This window comes from Lissotriton vulgaris, chromosome 2_1 (genome assembly GCF_964263255.1).
Source record: "Lissotriton vulgaris chromosome 2_1, aLisVul1.2, whole genome shotgun sequence".
Taxonomy (NCBI): Eukaryota; Metazoa; Chordata; class Amphibia; order Caudata; family Salamandridae; genus Lissotriton; species Lissotriton vulgaris.
The window spans coordinates 1736183843-1736204905 of record NC_141687.1 but is presented as its reverse complement, the minus strand read 5'-3'; the positions used below and the strand labels follow the sequence as shown (position 1 = coordinate 1736204905).

General features: G+C 43.0%; 1 protein-coding gene across 1 annotated transcript in view; it reads left to right on the top strand.

Annotated features, from left to right (window-relative positions):
- LOC147733208 (mucin-5B-like) overlaps positions 1-21063 on the top strand; it is an 875769-nt gene that overhangs the window by 106470 nt on the left and 748236 nt on the right. The window contains exon 3 of the mRNA XM_086957740.1: positions 2120-2234. Coding sequence (XP_086813866.1) covers positions 2120-2234 — 115 coding nt within the window. The remainder of the gene's footprint in view (positions 1-2119; positions 2235-21063) is intronic.

Sequence of the window (21063 nt, the reverse complement as noted above, 5' to 3'; positions counted from 1 at the left end):
GTACGCGCAAACGGGTTTGCGAGCCCATTTGCGCATGCAAAAACATCATGGGCCATGTAAGACCCTATTTAGCGAGCTACAATTTCATTGCAACTAAATAAATAGGTTTTGCGGCTCGCTATTTGGAAGGGGCGTTCCCTTACAAATAGCGAGTCTCAAAACCATGTACTCATGTTTTGCAACCGCAATAGCTTTTGCAAAACACTCGCAATTATCTCCTACTTCAAGTAGGTGGTAATGCATTGGCAAATGGTAAGGGAACAGTTTTTTTTAAATGCATCTTGTTGACCTTTGAGGAAAACGGGCTGCATTAAAAAAACTGCTTTATTTCAAAGCAGTCCCAGACATGGTGGTCTGCTGAGCCCAGCAGGCCACCATCCCTGGGAGGGCCTGTCATTCCCAATGGGCTCGCAAATTGCGAGAGGCTCATTAATATTAAGGAGCCTCGCAATTTGCAGCCCCATTGGGAATTGCAAACAGTGTTAAACACACTGTTGTACATTTTATTTTGCGCCTCGCAATTTACGAGGAGCAAAATAAAATGGTCGTACATCTGGCACTTAATTCGCTAAATTTAAATCGAAACATTTTTGTAATTCTCCCATTTAAAAGAAAATTACTGTATTTTTCAGTTATAAATATGGCACTGTGTCTACCAGCGACTGGGAGTAAAATGCCTGGTGTTTGAAAATGTGACACTTTGAAAACTGAGAAAATTTAATTGAAGAGTTAACGTAATAATTATGTTAACTCTTCATTTTATTTTCTGTCATTTAAATCATTCAAAAATATTATTTAGTTCCCATACTCCAATATTGAGCTGGAAACGACTTTTATTTAAGAGTTAAACACCTCGGCCCTTATTTATGAGGCCTTGCGTCAGTTTTGCGCCGCCGGTGAGTCACTTTTTGTGACGCACCAGCGGCGTAAAAAATGTGCCTTGTTGCGCCATATTTAAAAAGTGACGCATCTAGGTAGATGCGTCACTTTTTAAACCCCTGCGCCACATTATACCTGCGTCAGGTATAATGTATGCAGAGGGGGCGTTCCCCCGCAAAAAGCCTCGTAATAGTGACGCAGTGAAATCTATGAGATTTCACTGCGTCACTTTTAGGATGCTGTTGCGTCAAAATCTTGCGCCTGCCTCACAGCAGGCGTAAGACTGACGCAAGCTCTTTCACATGGGGCTTTCCCCATGTGAAAGGACGCATTGCTGGAGTTGCGTCACTTTTGTGACACACTCCAGCAATGCGTCACTTTTGCGCTTACAGATACGTCAGAAATACTGACGTATCTGTAAGTCCTTGCGACATGATGCGTCATACATTAAATATGACGCATCATTGGTGTCGCAAGGAGTGCGCAGTGAAAAGTGACGCATCGCTGTTTTCACGCAGCGATGCGTCACTTTTCATAAATGAGGCCCCTCAGTTGTTCATTTCTGAACCTCTGTGACCCACATGGGTCATAAATCTGAGTGGAGCACTGCTTATTATCAGGCTCTGCTATCTGCAGCCTTATAATAATGTGAAACAAACCTAACCTTTCCTTAGCTTTAAAAGGAAATGCTAAACGCATTTATTGCAGTTCTTGGCTAAAAATGAACTGAAGGCTGGGAGTTACTCTGAAGGTTACTACGAGCTACTGGTAGCTCACGATCAATGGGTTGGAGATGCCTGGTCTATAGAATAGATAGGTCATGTCTTTTATGTGAAGTCTCTCCTCCACGGTTGTGGAAACTTCGCAGTCATAAAGTTACTACTCGTTACATACCTTTGTGAATACAAAAAAATCATAAGCTTACAGAAAAGTGTAAATATGCCTTTGTAAATCAGACCCCATATCACTCTTTGGTAAACATATTGTGGAAATCAGACCATTTTTTAAAGAGCAGTTTCTGGTTTCACTTATAGGAGGGTTAGTAGTTACATCAAAAACCATCATGAGGTAAGTTTGCTTTTAATAATAGCAGCTGTTCATAAAGCAGCCTATTTACGATCTGCAAAATGTATACACTACTTGGTTAGACGCTAAATTGATCAAAGTGAATTCCAAAGAGGTACTTTACCATATAACTTGTAATCATGAGCTCAAGTATTTTGTTTGTTTTTCCTTTCAGGTTAACAGGCTCCTTCAGTGAGAAAAGTGTCCTAGTTGAGCAAGACTGTGTTTACCTAATCATTTCATCCAAACTTGGTGTGGTGCTGAAATGGGACTATAATGCCATCTTGCTGGTAAGTGAATGGAGGAGTCAATGTATTATGAAAATATTTAAAAACATTGAAATCAATTTCACATCATCATAGAACATTGATGCTATAACATATTCTAAGATGAAATATAAAAACGTAAATAGCCCTTTTAAATGCAGAAATGAAAAAAGCATTATTTCAATTTTCATTCACCTATATCAATAGGCAGCAGAGGTTAGAATACTCACATGTTGGCATTGTTGGTGAGTACGATAGACATTAACATACTACACTACTCGTGTGATGAGTTGGCTATTTGCATTAGCTGAGGAATTATTTAAGAACTTCTGTCATTTTCATAACTAACAAACCCAAAATATCAGGTGATACCAAAAGTTCCATCCAGAAAATGGTAGAACTACTCAAAAAGCCCTAATTAATTTTTCATATCTGAATCAGACCATGCCATTCTCAATTCATCTATTTCTAAAAGAAAGTATCACAGATTTGTGGAGACACCATGCAGATGAAGGAACCAGCAGATATACAATAACTGAGGCCCTATAGCTATACAGGATGAAAACACATCTTCAGATTTTTTTTTATCATTTTCAACATCTATTAAATCTTTCTGAATCGTCCATTCCCTTACTAAAAGATTATGGACCTGATTTATATGTTGGTGATAAGGATACTACATAGCAATGGTGACAGATTATCCTTGCTGCCGAGATGATGGTCCAACCATCCAATTTAAATGCAAGCAGATCATAGTTTGGCCATGGCAGAGACTCCTCAGTCTCCGCCATGGCCAAACTTCTCTAATAACTCAACAGAGTAAGGGCTGTTGGAGAATTGACAGTATGCTCACCCACCTAATATAGATGGAAAGACATGTGGCTGCTTTTTACTGCCTGTCATTGCCAGGCAAACCCTGGAGGTAAGGGGCAATAAAAACACAAAATTCGCCCCCTTGCCATGAGAGGTTCCTCCCATGGGTAGCGGGGCATCGTTTTCCTATTTTCCAAAACAAAATCCCACTTTGGGTTTTTGTTTTGGAAACTAAAAAAAATCCTTGGAAGTTTGATGAATGGCTAGTCTTGTTGCTAGAACGGTCCATCAAATTGTCAATGCCTTTCCAGGAACTGCAATGAAAACGGTTACCTTAAATGCTAGCTATGTCTGCTGGCCCTTATACAGCTGGCAAAGTACCCTCTGCATGTATTAAGGAAATGGGTTCCTGCAAATGTAATCCCCCCTTGATTTTCCACTTTTTGTCTACCCAGTTTGAGAATTTGTCTGTGCGTAAGTCTCTCTAACTGTTTTAGTCTCAGAACATTCGGTGGAAATGGACTATGGTCCTTATTACGATGTTGGGCGGAGTAGCCTCTGACCGATTCCCTTTCCATTTCCATTTTGGGAACTGACCAACCAAATTCAGGTCAGCGGTTCTGACAGCAATATTTGGATGCAACTACACATGGTGCAGTCGCACACTCCCATTTCTCAACAGTAGCTTGTGCAGCAGGCGGAAACTGCCTGCAGCACAAGCTCCCATTGAGAAATTCGAGAAATTCGAGTTTGTGAACATACCTGCACAATGTGGCAGACACCTCATGGTGCCTGCCACACAGTGCAGGTGTGTTCAGGGGGCACCTTAGGTACCCCCCAAGCACAAATGCAGAGGGCCAGGGAAGAAGGGGGCCTGCTAGGGGCCCCGATTGTGGCTTTCCAACAGCCTTTCCATGTCGGAAAGACCGACATGGAAAGGCTGTCAGAAACCAACATCATAATCTTGACAGCAGAAACATAGTCTTTAAGGTATTATGAGGCTTTTTGACCAACCGATGGGCTCAATGGATTGTGTCAGTCGGTTCCTCCGATTGCTGCCTCCGACCTCACCCATTGTAACATGACAGTCAGACTGCAGGAGTAGTGTGGTTCTGACCACAACCGACAAGCCGTCGGTTGCCGTCCGAAACGCTTCGTAATGAGGCCCTAGGTGTCCTAACGACCAATGTCTGCCTATTGAGAATGGTCCACTGCTGCACAACTAGAATAGAAGCCTCTGGGCTGGTTACAGATGAGCATGCGATTCTACTGACCAGCCCAGTCAAAAAAGGACTCTTTAAAGATTGATGCTGACCTGGTTTAGGCCTTATAACATAAGTGGGCATTCATAGTGTTCATTGGTAATGAGTCTGTGTGCTTTAGCGATTTACACATTATAGGAAAACTCTGCTCCACAGCACAGTTTTGCCATACATAGGCCTAAGGACACTGGTCAGGTATTATTCCTAGGACAAGATATACCCCAAATGCTGACCCTTTGTTACTTTTGTGGTATCTGTACTCCATAAGGCCTTTAGAGGATTGTCATATATCCCTGACTCTGTTCATAATTAGATGACAAACCGTTTGACCCCCTGGACTGTGCCAAATTCATAACTCTGTTGGCTAGCAAGAGGTTCGAAGGCTCCCCTATACAATAGGTCAATTTGAAAGTGTTTGCCCAAGTGTCTGGGCATGGAATGGAAGGGGAAAAATCTGCACTAGCTAATTAACTTCTCCCAATGTACATGGCCTGGACAAGCCCAACCACATACAAAGGCAGAAGGCTACATCGTTGGCGTCCAACACATGATGGTCTCCCCTTTGAAGTTTTGATGGGGAGAGATCAATCAGCTGTGTCCATTGAGGGTGGGAATGAAGCTCTCAGGAAAGGTTTTTCTATGGATCACTTCAATCTGCCAGGTTTAAATGTGCCATAATGCTATGCAGGAAGGTTGGTGCATGGATTTAGTGATTATGTGATACCCTAGTACTGGGCAGATGTAGTAATCTTCTACAACTTCAGACCTCCACCTACAAACCCCTGTACAAGGGGGACACAGTCCAAGACACTTGACATCGAAGAAACAAAGTTGAGGAATGTCCAGCTAGAAGGAGGAGCCACCTGGCTCCACTGTAAGGATATATGTAAGGACTTTGAATCCAACTGGCATGCAGGGACAGGGATTGTTACCCTAAGGCTAGTAGAGTTGGCTCTCTTTTACACTCTGCGATACAGTAGACAGATGGACCTGCATGGGGCGAATGAAGGGTTCTTCTGGATCCTTTATGGACTGGTCCTTCTGCTAGGTGAGCACCATCAGAAGGGACCACTGACTCTGCTGCTGACACAGAGGTGCCTTCTAAGATAGCCAAAAAGCTGACTCAGCCACTCAGTAATGGGCTCCCCGCATGATCCCAGCCTTGCCACATGCTGGGTGCCCCATCAAAGAGGCACTTGGCGATATAAAAAAATTCAAACAAACGTGCAGCACCAAGCTGCTTTTAATAAAAGAAATAAAAGGAAAGCCAGTGTGTAGCAGCTAATATAACATGCATGCTCCTGGGGCTGGGAGGCACCACAAGCCTTGAAAGGGACTAGAAATTATCCTATTGTCCTTTGTAGTGTTCCCAGGAAGTGAATATGCACCACCAACAATAGGTAAGAGGCTTGGGGGGCAGCAGGACGTGCAGTAGTCCACCCAGGGGTGTTGTGTAAAAGTTTACCCTACATCTCCCAGAGGTTATATTAATGCCTCTGGGAGAGTTTGAACCAGGTTTAAAGCACTCTTAGAGCTTGTGCTTAGTGCTTACACACATGTGCTTTGTAGTGAAGTTATCCCTGTTGGTTGGTTGATTCTTAAGCTACGGGAGTAGCATGCTGAAAGTAAAAGCAAAAGAAAAGCTCTTCCACACATTGAAAACAATTTATGATGCATTGGTAACAGTAATGATATTGACAGTGAAATGTTATATATTCTAATGAAAGTTATTGGAAGATGGTACCATCCCTAGTGTCTTCAATGGTGTTGCATTTGTTTGATATGGCATATTTATGCCTTTTATTAATGTAATGACTCCCCCATTAAAGCCAGTTGGTCTGTATTTTGTATAGTGACCCCTCCATTTTATTGTATTTAGTAGGGGTAGGGATTGTGATTTAGAGGTTTCGGTTCTTCTGGGGGTGAGAATTGTTCTGAGGGTGTCACCTATTGTACATATTTGTAAATTAGTATTTAGTAGCATGTGCTCAATAAAGTACCTTTCATTTTTATAAGAAAAAGCACTAACTGGACAATGATTTGATGTCTATTGTTGCTGCCTACCAGAGGTCTGGGGTACTTGTCCACACCTCCTCCATGAGAAGGCCTTGGCCTGCTCTGCTTCCAACCCTGAGAGAGTTAAAAACTACCATTGAGTACTTTGTTACAATTAATGGTAAGGTTACAGACTCATTACTTGTGAAAGACTACTATCTTTCTCACCGAATAACCCAATTTCTAAAAAAATATCGCAAGTGCCTGAAATCCAAATTTGAGTCAGGTTAATTTTATGTAAAATGTATTTATGAAACAAAGCCCATTGGTTTTTCCCATTTGTTTTGTCTCTCATCTGCATCCAGAGCAATATTTCTAAGACAGTGACTTCTTGCTTTGCGCAGTTTTGTTATTCTCTTTCTATACTATTATTTCACTGAGTCACCATTTTATACTATTTTATCGTTTACCATAATGTGGTATCTCCCATAACCCCTGTACCCTTCATATCCTTTTAACATGGAACGGTCCAGGTATCACTGACAGTTGGAATGTTTGGTCAGTTGAGCCTGTGAGGTGACACTGGAGGTTGTAAGCTGAATTCTGAATTAAGAAAACTCTACTTTATGATATATTCTTACTTCTTTTAAACCGCAGTCTAATCCTGCAGTTCAGAAATGCAGATTTAACTACAGAGTGCCATCTTACCAAGATTTCATGGTTTTGGTATCATTTTGTTTTAATTATAATATTCTCAATTTTTATAACTTGGCATGGGATCTTAATTGTGTTGTGTTTTCACCGTTTTAACTGTTTTGGTACTTATCAGAAAATGGGTTACTAGTTGAGGGGGTGAAACTCTATTGAAGCAGCAACCACAATCTTGTCAGGGTGAAGTTACAAGCCAACGCTAAATTAACCTGTGCTCAACTTGCTGGTAGCTTGGCAAAGTGCAGTCAGGCCTAATTTAGAGTCAATGTGTAAATTATTTATGCAGCACTTCAAACAACAATAAAGTGAAAATGCAACACAAGAAAAATACCACACCAAAAGTCTACTCAAGAGGGTGAGTCCTGTGCCTTATCCAAATCCAATTGGGCAGGGTACAAGGGGGAGAAATCATTTGACCCCATGAAGGCTGGGGTATACCTGTACTTTCACAATCCAACACATAACAAGGGAGACTCAGGGCCTTATTTAGATCTCGGCTGATGCGTTACTCCGTCACCACAATGACAGATATCCCATCCGCCAAAACATAAATCCCATGGGATTAATATTTCGGTGGACAGTTTATCTGTCCCCATTGTGACGGAGTAATAAGTCTGCTAAGATCCTAATCAGGCTCACAGACTATTCCAAGAAGCAAGGTTGCGTGTGTAGGAATTAATGGAAGTTTGACAAAGGGAAACCAGGGGTTGGACTGAAGCCAACTTACTCTGCATAGATGGGGTGGATGTGCCATGACTGTCTGACCCCCCAGCATGGTGAAGTACAGGCAATTGTCAATCATCAATGGGACCAGGGTAGAGGCTCTGAGGGATTCAAGAGCCAGCATGACCACAGTTGTAGACTTGCTGGATTTCCCTGAGCAAGTTATGCTTGATGTTCTCCATAAGATAGTAAACGCTGACAGTGAGGTGAAATTTCATCCCATAGCAATGATCACATTTGAGCCTTTGAGTGAGGAGTGGGTACTGGCCTTTGAGTGGTGTGTCTTGTGCAAAACAAACATTTAAATCTTTGCTTGGGTTAAGATGGAAAGTTAGACTCATGCAGAAATGCTGAGTCTACCTGAGCATGTGTGTTGTGTAGCTACAAGGGCCCAGACAGCCCATCAGGGATGTCAAGGGAGCCTGTATTTTTGAACAATGACCCATGGTCCCACAACCAACGGGGAGTGTGAGAGACCTCTGAAACAAGCCTCCAAATGGCCCATGGCCGACGAGAAACCCAACTCCCAGGAAGGGAATCTAAATCCTAAAGAAGAAGAAGACCCTACCCTGAGAGACCTCTCTCTGAGCTGCGTAGAGCAGGAGCACGCTCCAAAACAAAAAGAGAGTGCCCAACTCTCTAAGGCCTTTGACAACAGGAAAAACCCAGGAGAAGTGAATACCAGTAGAACCCATAGCATCAACTGGGAATAGGGTGACTTATGCAGTGAGGCTAAGGACCCACCACCTGGAGTAACTAGGAACTGCAGAACAGTGCATCGTTCTTGAACTTAGCCCATAAAAACAAGTTAAACATTTAGGGCAGATGAAAACCTAGGACTGGTTGGACAAACACTTTTCATGGCCCCAGATGTCTGAGACGGTGAATGAGTTTCCCCCAATCCCATTACCTGTAGTGGGGATGTCTTTTTAGAGGATGGCTTTTGACATTGTCTGGGCCCCTAGACACTAAAACAGCTTCAGGTAATAGGTTCCAGTTTGTAGTAGTGACCATGCATAATCTACCCGGAAGCCATACCTCTGAGGGTGGTAACTTTGCCCCTGGTGACCATGGCCCTGCTTCATATTTTATTTGTAGTGGGCGGGATTGGCAGAATTTTATTTGGTGGAATCATACCGAAATACATTCTGTGGAATCCCACTACGTGATAGACCAGGCATGTGGTGCTATTTTCATAAGAGCTAAATGCACTCTCCTTGCAGAAAAAAATGTAAGGGTGAATTTTGCACTATGACAATAAAGAAACTTCTGCATACAACTCGGCACCCACCCCTTACATACATTGCAGTGATTAAAAAATGTTATTTACTGCAGAGTATGAAGGGCGCTGTCAAGTGGGATAAGATTTGGCTTTTAAAGCTTAGAAAATATATTAGCCAGCACCCTTGCAAGACTGTGCAGTGATTAAAAGCGTGTTACTACAGAATATTTATCAGTGCCAAGAAGTGTTCAGTGGTTTCTACACTTTTAAAATCACTTCCTTCTTTGATTCCACTGGCTGAGTGGCGTAATTTAATTAATCAAGTGATTCCACATTACAAGAGTAACGCAGAATTACTGTGGCAGAATTAAAATCTCCACCTGGGCCTATTCTTTAACAAAGTGGGATTCCTCAAAGAGATCATACCAGATAGGGAGACAAATGTCATGTCTCCTTAATCGGAGGCTTTGTAGGATGATTGTGGGCTGCCTTACAAGTTCACCACCCCTTATCACTCCTACACCTATGGGCTTATAGAGAGATTCAACAAGCCACTAAAATGTATGAGGATGGAGTTGTCTGAAAATCTCCACATTGAGTAGGATACTCTACTCTAATGCCTTTTATTTGCCTATATGGAGGAAACACATTAGGGAGTTGGCTCGGCGCCTATGAGCTTTTATATGGGCACCCTGTCAGAGGTCCCTTAAGTCTTGTTTGAGAAGGGTGGATAAAGCTCCCAGGGAACCTAAAAAGACATTGAGGACTGCATGGTGGCCCTATATTACTATATGTCAGTGAAATAGTCAGGAGGCTAACTTGAAGGATATTAAGCGCTGGTATGACAAAAAAGCAACATTGGTGGAATTTCAGCTAGGATAGAAAATTAGGGTTCTGGAGACATTGACCCTCAGGCCCCTTCAGGGTGAACAGACTGGACCCACCAAGGTACTGGAGAAGATGGGTGAGGCTGATCCAGCGGTTCAACAACTAACAGATACTCCATTACCATATACTCACCTGGGCCCATAATCTCACAAGTAGTCAAAACCGCTGGGGTCAAGTTTATAATATTCCACATCTTTCAAGATTAGTTATTTAATATTCCTAACTAACCTTTCACTGATCCAAAAGTTCTTTCCTCCAGTCAATAGACCATTAGTTGAAAAAGTTGATGGTGGAAATGACAGAAGCTAACTTTTCTTTTAATTAATGTAAATAACCAAAGACTCCGGAAAGTTTTAAATCTTTATCTAAATTTCAAACGCATGTGAACCATCTCAAATACACAGTGCAGTCACCATCATTCTTAGGAGAGAAAATTCAATTAAATCATCAAACATATACTTTGGACTCATGCAATGATCAATGCTCAGAAAGGGTGAGGACAGAGAGAAAAGAACATCTGCAAATAGCTTGAAAATATAATTACCAAGAATGGTGTGAAGACCAACCCCTGGCCAAAGGGCTGGTATTGGTCTCCCAAGATAGATCAGGTGACAAAGACTTCAGGACAGGAATCAGGACAGGATAGAATACCGACAATTGCATAGCACCGCTCTCTGGATCTCTTTGCCTCTTCGAGATTCTTCGGTGATCTTCTTATCTAACCCAATTAAATTAGTATAGAAGGTTCTGCATTCAATTCTTCATCAGCATCTCCCAGCATCTCTCCCAGCATCAGCATCTCCCTCTACACAGACAGCATCCCAAGCTCTGCATTCTGCAAATATTCATCTGACTAACTGGCTAAAGCTGTCTCAATTATACCTTTCATTCTTCAAGTAGCACCCACTAATGTTTCAATATCGTAAAAATACGAATTCTAATTGGTCAGGCAAAGGGGAAGATCATCACACCATGCTTACACGTCATTTATTTCAGTTAACCCATTGTTCGTAAATCCATCCCCTTAATTCTCATTCAAAAATATATTCCCATCCACTACATGTATTAAATTTGAAAAATTAACGGCACTACGATAAATGGAACATCTCATTGCTGAACTCTGCACCATCCGTTCCAGGGTAGGACACTGGTGACATTGGCATCCATTCAACCTCTTAAGTTATAATTCCTGGTTACTTTAAGTGGACATGCACAGTAGTCATCCAGATCTTACTTCAATTATACATGAGAGGCCCAAATACGCACTAGTGCTAAAGTTAGAAAGACAGATGTTACTTTAAAAAATAGATGGTTTCACTGTATACCACCCACTTCTACTCTATCACAGGTTATTTATTAGACTTATCCGGCGTTAGCTTTAGTAAAAATCACTCTATTTAGTACAAGCCAGCAGATGCGATTCACTCGAGTCTTCATGACTCCATTTTAGTACTTTCTGATAATGCGCAAGAATTTCTCTCCAAGCGATAGCTTGTCATACTGCGTAGATGCAGCTGATGCATGTGCAGTAGAGATTTCCCAGTTTAAAGCAATATTAGTCCTTCGGTCACGTTATCCTTGGTAGCAAACACATAAGCAAGCCTCACTAACCCGCGTATTGATGTGGAGCGCATTCGTTTTACACGAAACAATTTTTATAACTTGTTAGTGAGTTAAAGGAGCGGATTGCTTCAAAACAAGTCCCTTTTCTATGAGTCCTTGCTCCATCAACCCCCTCTCTGATGGCATTTTGAGCCATCACAAAATTATCCATCCCAACCAGATGCCAACTTTCAGCATTTCTCTTTTTCAGTCTCCTCTATTTCTTTCTAATGCACACAAGTCTTCATGACTTCATTTTAGTACCTTCCGCTCATGCATAAGAATTTCCCTCCAAGTGATAGCTTGTCATACTGCGTAGATGCAGTTGACACATGTGCAGTAAAGATTTCCCCATTTAAAGCAGTTTTAGTCCTTTGTTCATGTTATTCTTGTTAGCAAACACATAAGCAAGCTTAACTAACCCGCGTATTGATGTGGTGCCCATTAGTTTTACACTAAACAATTTTTATAACTTGTTAGTGAGTTAAAGGAGCAGATTGCATCTCTTTTCTACTAGTCCTTGCTCCATCAAGGTCACCAACATGGTGGGCCTGGTACTCCCAGACATCCCCCCAGGGTGATCCATGTCAACCTTCTGAAGTCCCACTTTGGCAGAGCAGACATGAAAATGCTCATGTTCACTGATGGGATAGAGAAAGAGCTGAGTAAGCCTCTCTGAGGCCTCCTAATTCACAATGCAAAGAATTGTTCATTGGAATGAGCAGTGCTCAACCCTAGCATGCTGAGTCTACCTGAGCATGTGTGTTGTGTAGCTACAAGGGCCCAGACAGCCCATCATGAATGTCAAGGCAGCCTGTAGTTTGGAACAATGACCCATGGCCCCACAACCAACAGGGAGTGTGAGAGGCCTCTGAAGCAAGCCTCCAAATGTCCCATGGCCGAGGAGACACCCAACTCCCAGGGAGGAAATTTAAATCCTAAAGAAGAAGAAGACCCTACCCTGAGAGACCTCTCTCTGAGCTGCGTAGGGCAGGAGAACCCTCCAAAACAAAAAGAGAGTGCCCAACTCTCTAAGGCCTTCGGCAACAGGGAAAGTCCAGGAGAAGTGAATACCAGTAGAACCCAGAGGATCAACTTGCAATACGGTGACTTATACAGGGAGGCTAAGGACCCAAAACCTAGAGTGACTAGGAACTGCAGAGCAGTGTATTTTTCTTGAACTTAGCCCATAATATCAAGTTAGCTGGACGTTTAGGGCCGATGAAAATCTGGGACTGATTGGCCAAACACTTTTCATGGACCCAGATTTCTGAGATGATGAATTAGTTTGTTACCCAAGTCTCCTTCAATCACATTACCTGTAGTGGGGATGCCTTTTGAGAAGATGGCTATTGATATTGTCTGGGCCCCTAGACACTAAAACAGCTTCAGGTAATAGGTTCCTCTTGGTGGTAGTTACGATGCATAATGTTCCCTGAAGCCATACCACTGAGGGTGGTAACTTTGCCCATGGTGACCATGCCCCGCTGCATATTTTATTTGGAGTGGGCAGAATTGGTGGTATTTTATTTGGTGGAATCACACCAAATTTTATTCTGCGGAATCCCACAACATGGTGAACCGGGCATGTGGTGCTATTTTCATAAGAGATAAATGCACCCTCCTTGCCCAAAAAATATGCAAAGGTGCATTTTGCACTATGAAATTATAGAAACTTCTGCATACAAATCAGCACCCACCCCATACATACACTGCAGTCATTAAAAAGATTTATTGCAGAATATGAATGGTGCTGTCAAGTGGGTTATGAAGTGGCTTCTAAAGATTAGAAACCACTGCATATATCACTCAGCACCCTTGCAATGCTGTACATTTATTAAAAGCTTGTTACTACAGAATATTCATTGGTGCCGAGAAGTGTGCTGTGGTTTCTAAACTTTTGAAATCACTTCCTACTTTCATTCAACTGTCTGAGCGACGGAATTTAAGTAATCAAGTTATTCCCCATTACAAGAGTAACATGGAATTACTTACTGTGGCAGAATTAAAATCTCCACCGGGCCTATTCTTTAACAAAGTGGGATTCCCCAAAGAGATCATCCCAGATAGGGGGACAAATGTCATGTCTGCTTAATCGGAGTATGGAGTTGTCTGAAAATCTCCATATGGAGTAAGATGTTCTACTCTAATGCCATTTATTTGCCTATAGGGAGGAAACACATTAGGGAGTGGGCTTCGGCTCCTTTGATCTTTTGTATGGACACCCTGTCAGAGGTCCCTTAAGTCGTGTTTGAGAAGGGTGGAGAAACATCTAAAGGAACCTAAACAGACATTGTGGACTGCATGGTGGCCCTATATTACTATATGTCAGTGAAATAGTTAGGAAGCTAACTTGAAGGATATTAAACGCGGGTATGACCAAAAAGCAACCTTGGTGGAATTCCAGCTAGGATAGAAAATGAGTGTTGTGGAGCCAGTGACTCTCAGGCCCCTTGAGGGCGAATAGACTGGACCCACCAAGATACTGGAGAAGATGGGTGAGGTCATCAACCTGGTGGGCCTGGTACTCCCAGACATCCCCACAGGGTGATAAACCTTCCGAAGGCCCACTTTTGCAGAATAGACATGACAATGCTCATGTTCACTGATGGAGGAGAGAAAGAGCCGAGTAAGCCTCTGATCCCTCCTACTTCAAAATGCCAAGAATTGTTCATTGGAATGAGTAGTGCTCTCCCCTAAACTGATTGAGCAGCTGCATACAGGTTGTTGGAGACATTTGATTGGCTGTTCTCACTGCCACCTGGATTGATACCGTATGGCATTGACACTGGTGACAGTCAACCTGCCAAAAAGAAATATACAGGTTGTCATATAAAGTAAAGGACAGCATCAAGGAAGAAGGTTCCAGAATGCTGTCCTTGGAGGGGATTTAGCCGTCTAGTAGTCCCTGTGCCAGCCCAATGGTGCTACCCAGTATCTCAGCACATTTGTTCTACCTTCTGGGCAGTATCAAATTACCATGACTGAAGGAGCAAACAAGAGGTCATAAGTCTCCACTCCTGTGGGCTACTTTAAATATAAAGTAATGCTTTTTCGGTTGAGAAATGCCCCTACAACCTTCCAGAGGCTGGTAAGGTAAGGTAAACTATGGAAATTCATGCAGGCTAAGCAGCAACAGTATTGAGGACATGGAATACCTAATACGCTCCTGCACCACATTAAAAGAGGAAAGGGTAGGTCTACTAAAATTGCATTTCAACAAACAAGGGATTTGAACTCGGAGACAGGCTGTGATTGCGCACGCATGCGCCGTTTCCTTAGAGACATCGATGAAGAGGAGGAGAGCAGCCGGTGATGCCGCAGCCAAGGTAAGTGTTTTTTATTTACTTTAAAAGTAGTTTTATTTCAGTTTTAACCAATTTGTTATTGAGCGGTGGGAGGCAGGGGCTGGCCAACTGCGCTCCGCCACGGAGTGTGCGTGAGTCTCCTACTCTGTGCTCTCCGCGGAACGCAGAGTAGGCAAATCTCTGCACACTCCGCGAGCGGAGCAAAGCTCTACGTCCGCAGTTAGTAAAATTCCTGTTATTAGCAGAATATAAGCAAGGATCATTGGCACCCCGTGCAAACGCAAAATTTACAAAAGGTTTATCCTACGTAATCTGTGAACATAGATATTGGACCCTCCTCAGCATAACCCAAACAAGGGCGTCACTTACACTGGAGACTTTTTAGTTTTTAGAAACTTATTTCGACCTGTTATGATATATATGACTTTTACCAATTTGTATCTTTGTAATGGTTTTAATTAATCAAAAACAATAAAAAATGTACATTACCTTACCAGAGGCTGGTGAAAGGGGTAATATCTGGGCTGGAGATCTTCAGTGGAGCAGAGTTAGATGTTATTGCTATCCTTGGCTCCACCTAGCAGAAAAACCTGACCCATGTCCCGGAAGTGCTTCCAGCTCTGCAACTGTCAGGATTGACTATCAAGGCCAGAAAGTGCATGATAGGGCAGGAGTCTGTAGTCGCTTGGGCCAACACATTTTCTAGCCTCTCTAGCCCAAGATCGAGACAATTATGGCTTGGGAACCCCCCAAAACCCAGACTCATCTCATGGATTTTCCTGGGTCTGACTGGTACCTACATAAGGTTTGTCAAGGGGTATGGTACCATTGTACCCCTCAACAGAGCTCACTTCGAAGAAACAACCCAAGATGGTCATATGGATGTATGGGTCCAGGTCTTACTGAGGTGTATCAGAAGGACTTCATCATCCTGAAGGAGATGCAGTGCACAGCATCTGTACCAAACACATCTGATTTCAGCAAGGAGTTTGCTGTCCAAACAGATGCTTCAGAACATGGGATTGGGACGGTTTTATCAGAGCTAAATGATGAGTTCAGGCTCAACCAGTATACTTTATCAGCAGATAACGAAGGCAAGGTGCATGTTATGACATCTTAAAAGCTTAATGTAAAACATATCTTTACACCGACAAGGCCACCCAAAAAAAATTCAAGTTGATCTGTTCCATAGGAAAGCACTAGGATATAACATTGAAATTAAAGTTAAGTAATCTCTGCCTAGGAATCAGCTAACAACGTTTCTTTGTGGGATATTTATTACAAGTCCAGTTTATTGGAAAAGTTAGATTATTACAAAAAAGTCACATTGTGTCTTCCTAAAGCCATTTGCTTGAGCTTCCAACTATCTCGCAGGAGCTAAATTGCTTCTTTATGAGGTGTGAACCTACTTTCAGAGCTGAAAAGGCCATGGGTATACACAAGTGTTCTGTCCTCTTGCAGGATGAACACCTGAGCAGTAGCCAGGAACTTAAATAACTTGAAAGAGGTTTACCCAATCACAGGCAGATGTAGTTACCATCTAGACCTCCCCCTTTCCTTTGCCCCCTAGCCAATCAAGAACCAATCCCACTGGGAGAGGAGTTGCCGCCAGAACCGGCTATAAGTGACATAGAGGAGGGTTTACTCATTCCCCTTGCCACAGATCTAGGGTAGGAACAGAAACTGTGGACAGGAGAAGGAAGGTATTACCAAGTTGGATTTCAGTAGAGAGGGACTCTGGAAATGATTCAAGTATGGCACACAGGTCCAATGGGTATGTCTCCTGTATAAGGAACCCATGACGCAGGTCATAGTTAATAACAAAAAATCTGCTACTTTTCAGTGTAGTCGGGGTACCCGCTAGGGGTAAAAAAAAAAAAAGCTGCTTCCACTTATACCCAGGACGAGGAAGTATACTCCGAGGGTCAGTTGACTGAACTCCTCTAAAGGTACAGGGATCCAAAAGCTGCAAGACTCCCACCTTCCTGGAAGAGCCCAGCTGACCAGGTTCAACTTGACCTGTCCATGACCCTACCAGTGAACTCTGTTAGAGTGAATCCTAGAGTGGGTGTACTCCTCCCTGAACATTACACCGGGGACTTAGAAACTTTTCGCTAACCTCTTGCCTACAAGCCAATCTGCTGAGGATTCATCACCTGTGGGCCTGACTTTGCTGAACCGAGTCACAAGAAAACAGTAAAACAAAGATACAAAACAAGAAAAGGGGACAGGGTACAGACACCCTGACCCCTAGGCCTGCTCAGGGGGTCCCACAAGGATTTTGCGCTTTATTTTACTGAGGACCCCGGCTGGGCCCGGCTGGGCCAGGTCCCCGGGGCATTGCCAAAAAAACTGCTAGCTTCCCACACTTGCCTTCAGTGTCCTCTAACTGCCCATTACTGCACTAGACTCAAGCTTCTAACAGTTTCTAGCGCCTTGACAGACAGTGCAAGAACCATTACCATTACATGAGATAAAAGTCGCCTGTGTTATCGACATCTCGTAGGGTTGCTAAAGCGAATTGTATGAAAAGTGGCTCTGACAATACTTTTATTTGTAACCTCCTGTGTACTACGGTGTAGCCGCACTACTAATCGATAAAAGCGCTTAAAAAAACCTAGAAATATTTTGAGCTACTGAGTGCATATGATGTTTAACTGTACTTTGTTACAGTCTGTGTTACCACACAGGTCTAATACCATGTGCCTACATCTAAAGTGCCCCCTCCCTCCAGACAGCTCCCTGTAAATCACGGGGTGGCTCCTGCAGGAAGAGGGGTTGTGGGGCACAGTTTCTAAGGGTCCCCATCTCCAGCGCGTCTCCAGCATGCCACAATATGTACTGAACATGTTTCTGTCATGGAATGAGTTATGTGAGGTAAGGTAAATGCGTTGCCGTTCTCACTGTTTGTACCAACCACATAACCTGCCGAGAATATGACAAACTACAAGAGATAGGAGCAGACTTCTCTGTCTTAATACTCGACGGACGTTTCTTCTTGGAATAACCTATCATTTTTTTTCTGTTCCCTTCCATCTCCCTGTTGATCTCTTCAACCCGTGGAGTGCCGCAGTTAGCCTCCCCACCCCCAGATCTCCTGTCCTCTCGCTCCTACTGCATTTTCTGATACCTCCTGCTTTCCCCTCTTTCCAACTACAAAACTACAACTGTTTATGTTGCGTGCAGGGTTCAATCCCAGAAGGGCCTTCACCCTGCCTTTGCTGAGAGCCTGAACTTTTGGGCAGAAGGTTTAATTAACTAAAGTATTCATTTTTTATACATAGTGAATCATGTTCTTATGTGCTTTGAAGCGCACTGACGTCCATTCAGACTGTATTGACGCTATTGAATAGCAGAAATAAATTCAGATTTTCCACAGTCTGGTGGGTAGAAAATCATGATTTTATTAAAGACACGGAGGCTGATATTATGCATATTTCTTTAACTGCCAGCTCACAACAGCAACACTATACAACGCAAAGAATTTAAAACATAAGTTTAACATTCCAATCTTAATAAAATCCTGTGAGAGGCAGCCATATTCCTTCTTAAAGCTGCGAACAAGTTCAAAAGTTCAATCCATGTCAAAGTGTAAAACAGCAAAGAAATTCAAAGAAACCAAGAGTTGTCTCCATTGTAGAATACTTCTTGTCACCACCTGAAAAAAGTCAAAAACAATATTAATGGGTGGGAAAATAACAGGGAGGGATAGTATCAGCCTCCGTGTCTTTAATAAAATCATGATTTTTTACCCACCCGACTGTGGAAAATCTGAATTTTATGGCACGGCACAGAGGCCAATATTATGCATGTTCAAAGCCTTGCCATTATATTCGATACTGGACAGTCCACAGGTTTAAAATAAAATTTCTTAAACACAGATTCAGAAGGCCAATCAGCCGCAGATAAGATGGCTGACAAACCACCTCCCAGAAAGAAGGCTTTAGAAGCCATAACCCCTCTAGCAGAATGAGCACCAAACTTAGTTAAATCAATCCCTGCTTTAGACATGACCTCCTTGACCCAACAAGCCAAGGTAGGAGAGGAGACTGCCTTATGAGGGTGTCTGAATTAAATAATCAGCTGAGTTTCAGAGCCATTCCTTAGACATTCAGTCCTCCTTTCATACTCACGTATGCATCTCATCACACACAACTTTCTACAATCATCAAAATTAGGGTAGAAAATTGTCCTAGACATAGTTTTGGTTCTCTTAGAAATGGTGAAACAAACACCCTCAGGGACAAATCTACATCCTGTAATCTCCAAAGTTTCACTTCTGAAACTCTTCGGATGGAAATCAAGCACAACAACATAACTAGTTTGAAAGATAGATCCTTCAGACCCAAAATCTAATTTTTATTCCAAGTCAAAAGTTCTTTCAAAACAATATCCACATCCCAAAGGGAAGAGTACTTTGCTCCAGGAGGAGCTTTAATTCTTACACTCCTCATAATCCTTCTTATCACGTCATGTTGGCCAACAGGGCGCTATCCACTAAATTATGACCTGAAGAACTAGCAATTTTAACAGTACTATAAGATTTACCGCCATGGAAAACCTCAGAAAGGTAGTTAACTACCTCAACTAAGGGAGCTGATACAGTATCCAGACTCCTCGAAGCACACCAACAAAGCCACTTTCCCCAAACCAGCCTGTAGGCCTTTGAGGTCCCTGGTGCCCACGAGTCCCTAATGAGTATTGAAGCTTCCGAAGATAAGCCTGACATTTGCCAGGCTCTCCCGAAATCAATCAAGCCATTAGCCTTAAATGACCCTGGAGGACCATCTTGTGAAAATCTCCTGAGGCATTGGTTAGTAAGTTTGGCACATCCGGCAGAAGTACTGGATCGGTAATCAACATCTCCATAACATCCGGATACCAAAATTGAGACGTCCAGAATGGGGTAGTTAGAACTATTTCTGACTTGTCCCTCTTGATCTTCAACAGGGCCCTCTAAATCAGAGCAAAGGGGGGAAACGCATAACAGCGAGACTCGTCCCAAGGTTGCATTAATGCATCCACTGCCTCTGCAGCTGGGTCTGGTCTCCAACTGAAAAATCTGTGAACCTATACATTTACACGGTTGACAAAGAGATCCATCACGAAAGGACCCTATTTCTTGTTCAAAGAAAGAAACATTTGTCTGTTCAGTCTCCAATCGCTGAAATCCGTCAGCTGACGAGAGTTCCAGGCCGTGACAGAGTTGCTCACCCCTGGTAAATACTGAGCCAGAAGCATAATATTTCTGCTCAGACAAAAATGCCAAAATTCTCTAGCGAGGTCCGCTAGGGCCTTCGACCCAGGACACCCTAGTTTGTTTACATATCTGACTGCCAAGATGTTGTCCATTTTCGGCAGCAGACAACATTTGACTCGGTCCTTTGCTAAACTCTTCACCGCAAATGAACCTGCTACCAACTCTAGGTAGTTGATATGCATTTCACTCTCTTGAGTTGTTCATGTTCCTCCAGTAGTCAAGGAGCCACATCTGGCACCCCAACCCTGAAGGCTGGCATCTGATTCTATAATCATGTCTGGGGTCGGGCCAAATATCGCTCGCCCATTCCAAGCATCGACATTTTCCAACCACCCCCTCCCCCTGGGCCTCTGAGTCTAACTGCACCCTGTGGGAATAGCTCACCCCTTTGTTCAGATACAAGCTTATCAACCTCTGCATTGAGCGGTAATGGAGAGGAGCTGGGAACACCGCCTGAATAGAGGCCGTAAGAAGTCCTATAACTCTTGCTATCTGTCTCAAGATGACCCAGTCTCTTGTTAGGAATTTGTGCACCTCCCAGCGAATCCTCCTGACCTTCTCCATAGATAACATCAAGACACAGTCCAAGGTCGAGATCTGAAAACCCAGAAAAACGGTCTCCTGACTGGGAACCAGACAAGACTTCTTCCTTTTCACTATGAAGCCCAAATCTTCTCTCACCCTGACTGTAAGGTGGTATGTTCTTGAGCCTGAGCTACGGACTCTGACATTATGAGAATGTCGTCCAGATAAATGATCAATCTTATCCCCCTTGACCGTAACCAGGCCGCAATTGGACACATTACTTTTGTAAAGCACCCAGGAGCAGATGTCAGGCCGAAGGGGAGGATCCTGAACCTCCACATGATACATTTCCATAGGAACTTCAAAAGATCTCTCTGATCCAGACAAACAGGGATAGTAAAATAAGCATCTTTCAGGTCCAGGAGAGTCAGCCAATCTCCTTCCCTTAAAATGTCTCTCAACATGTGAATACCTTCCATCTTGAAATGGTTGTATTCCACTCATGTGTTCACATCTTTCAGATTTATCGCAGGCCTCATAGTCT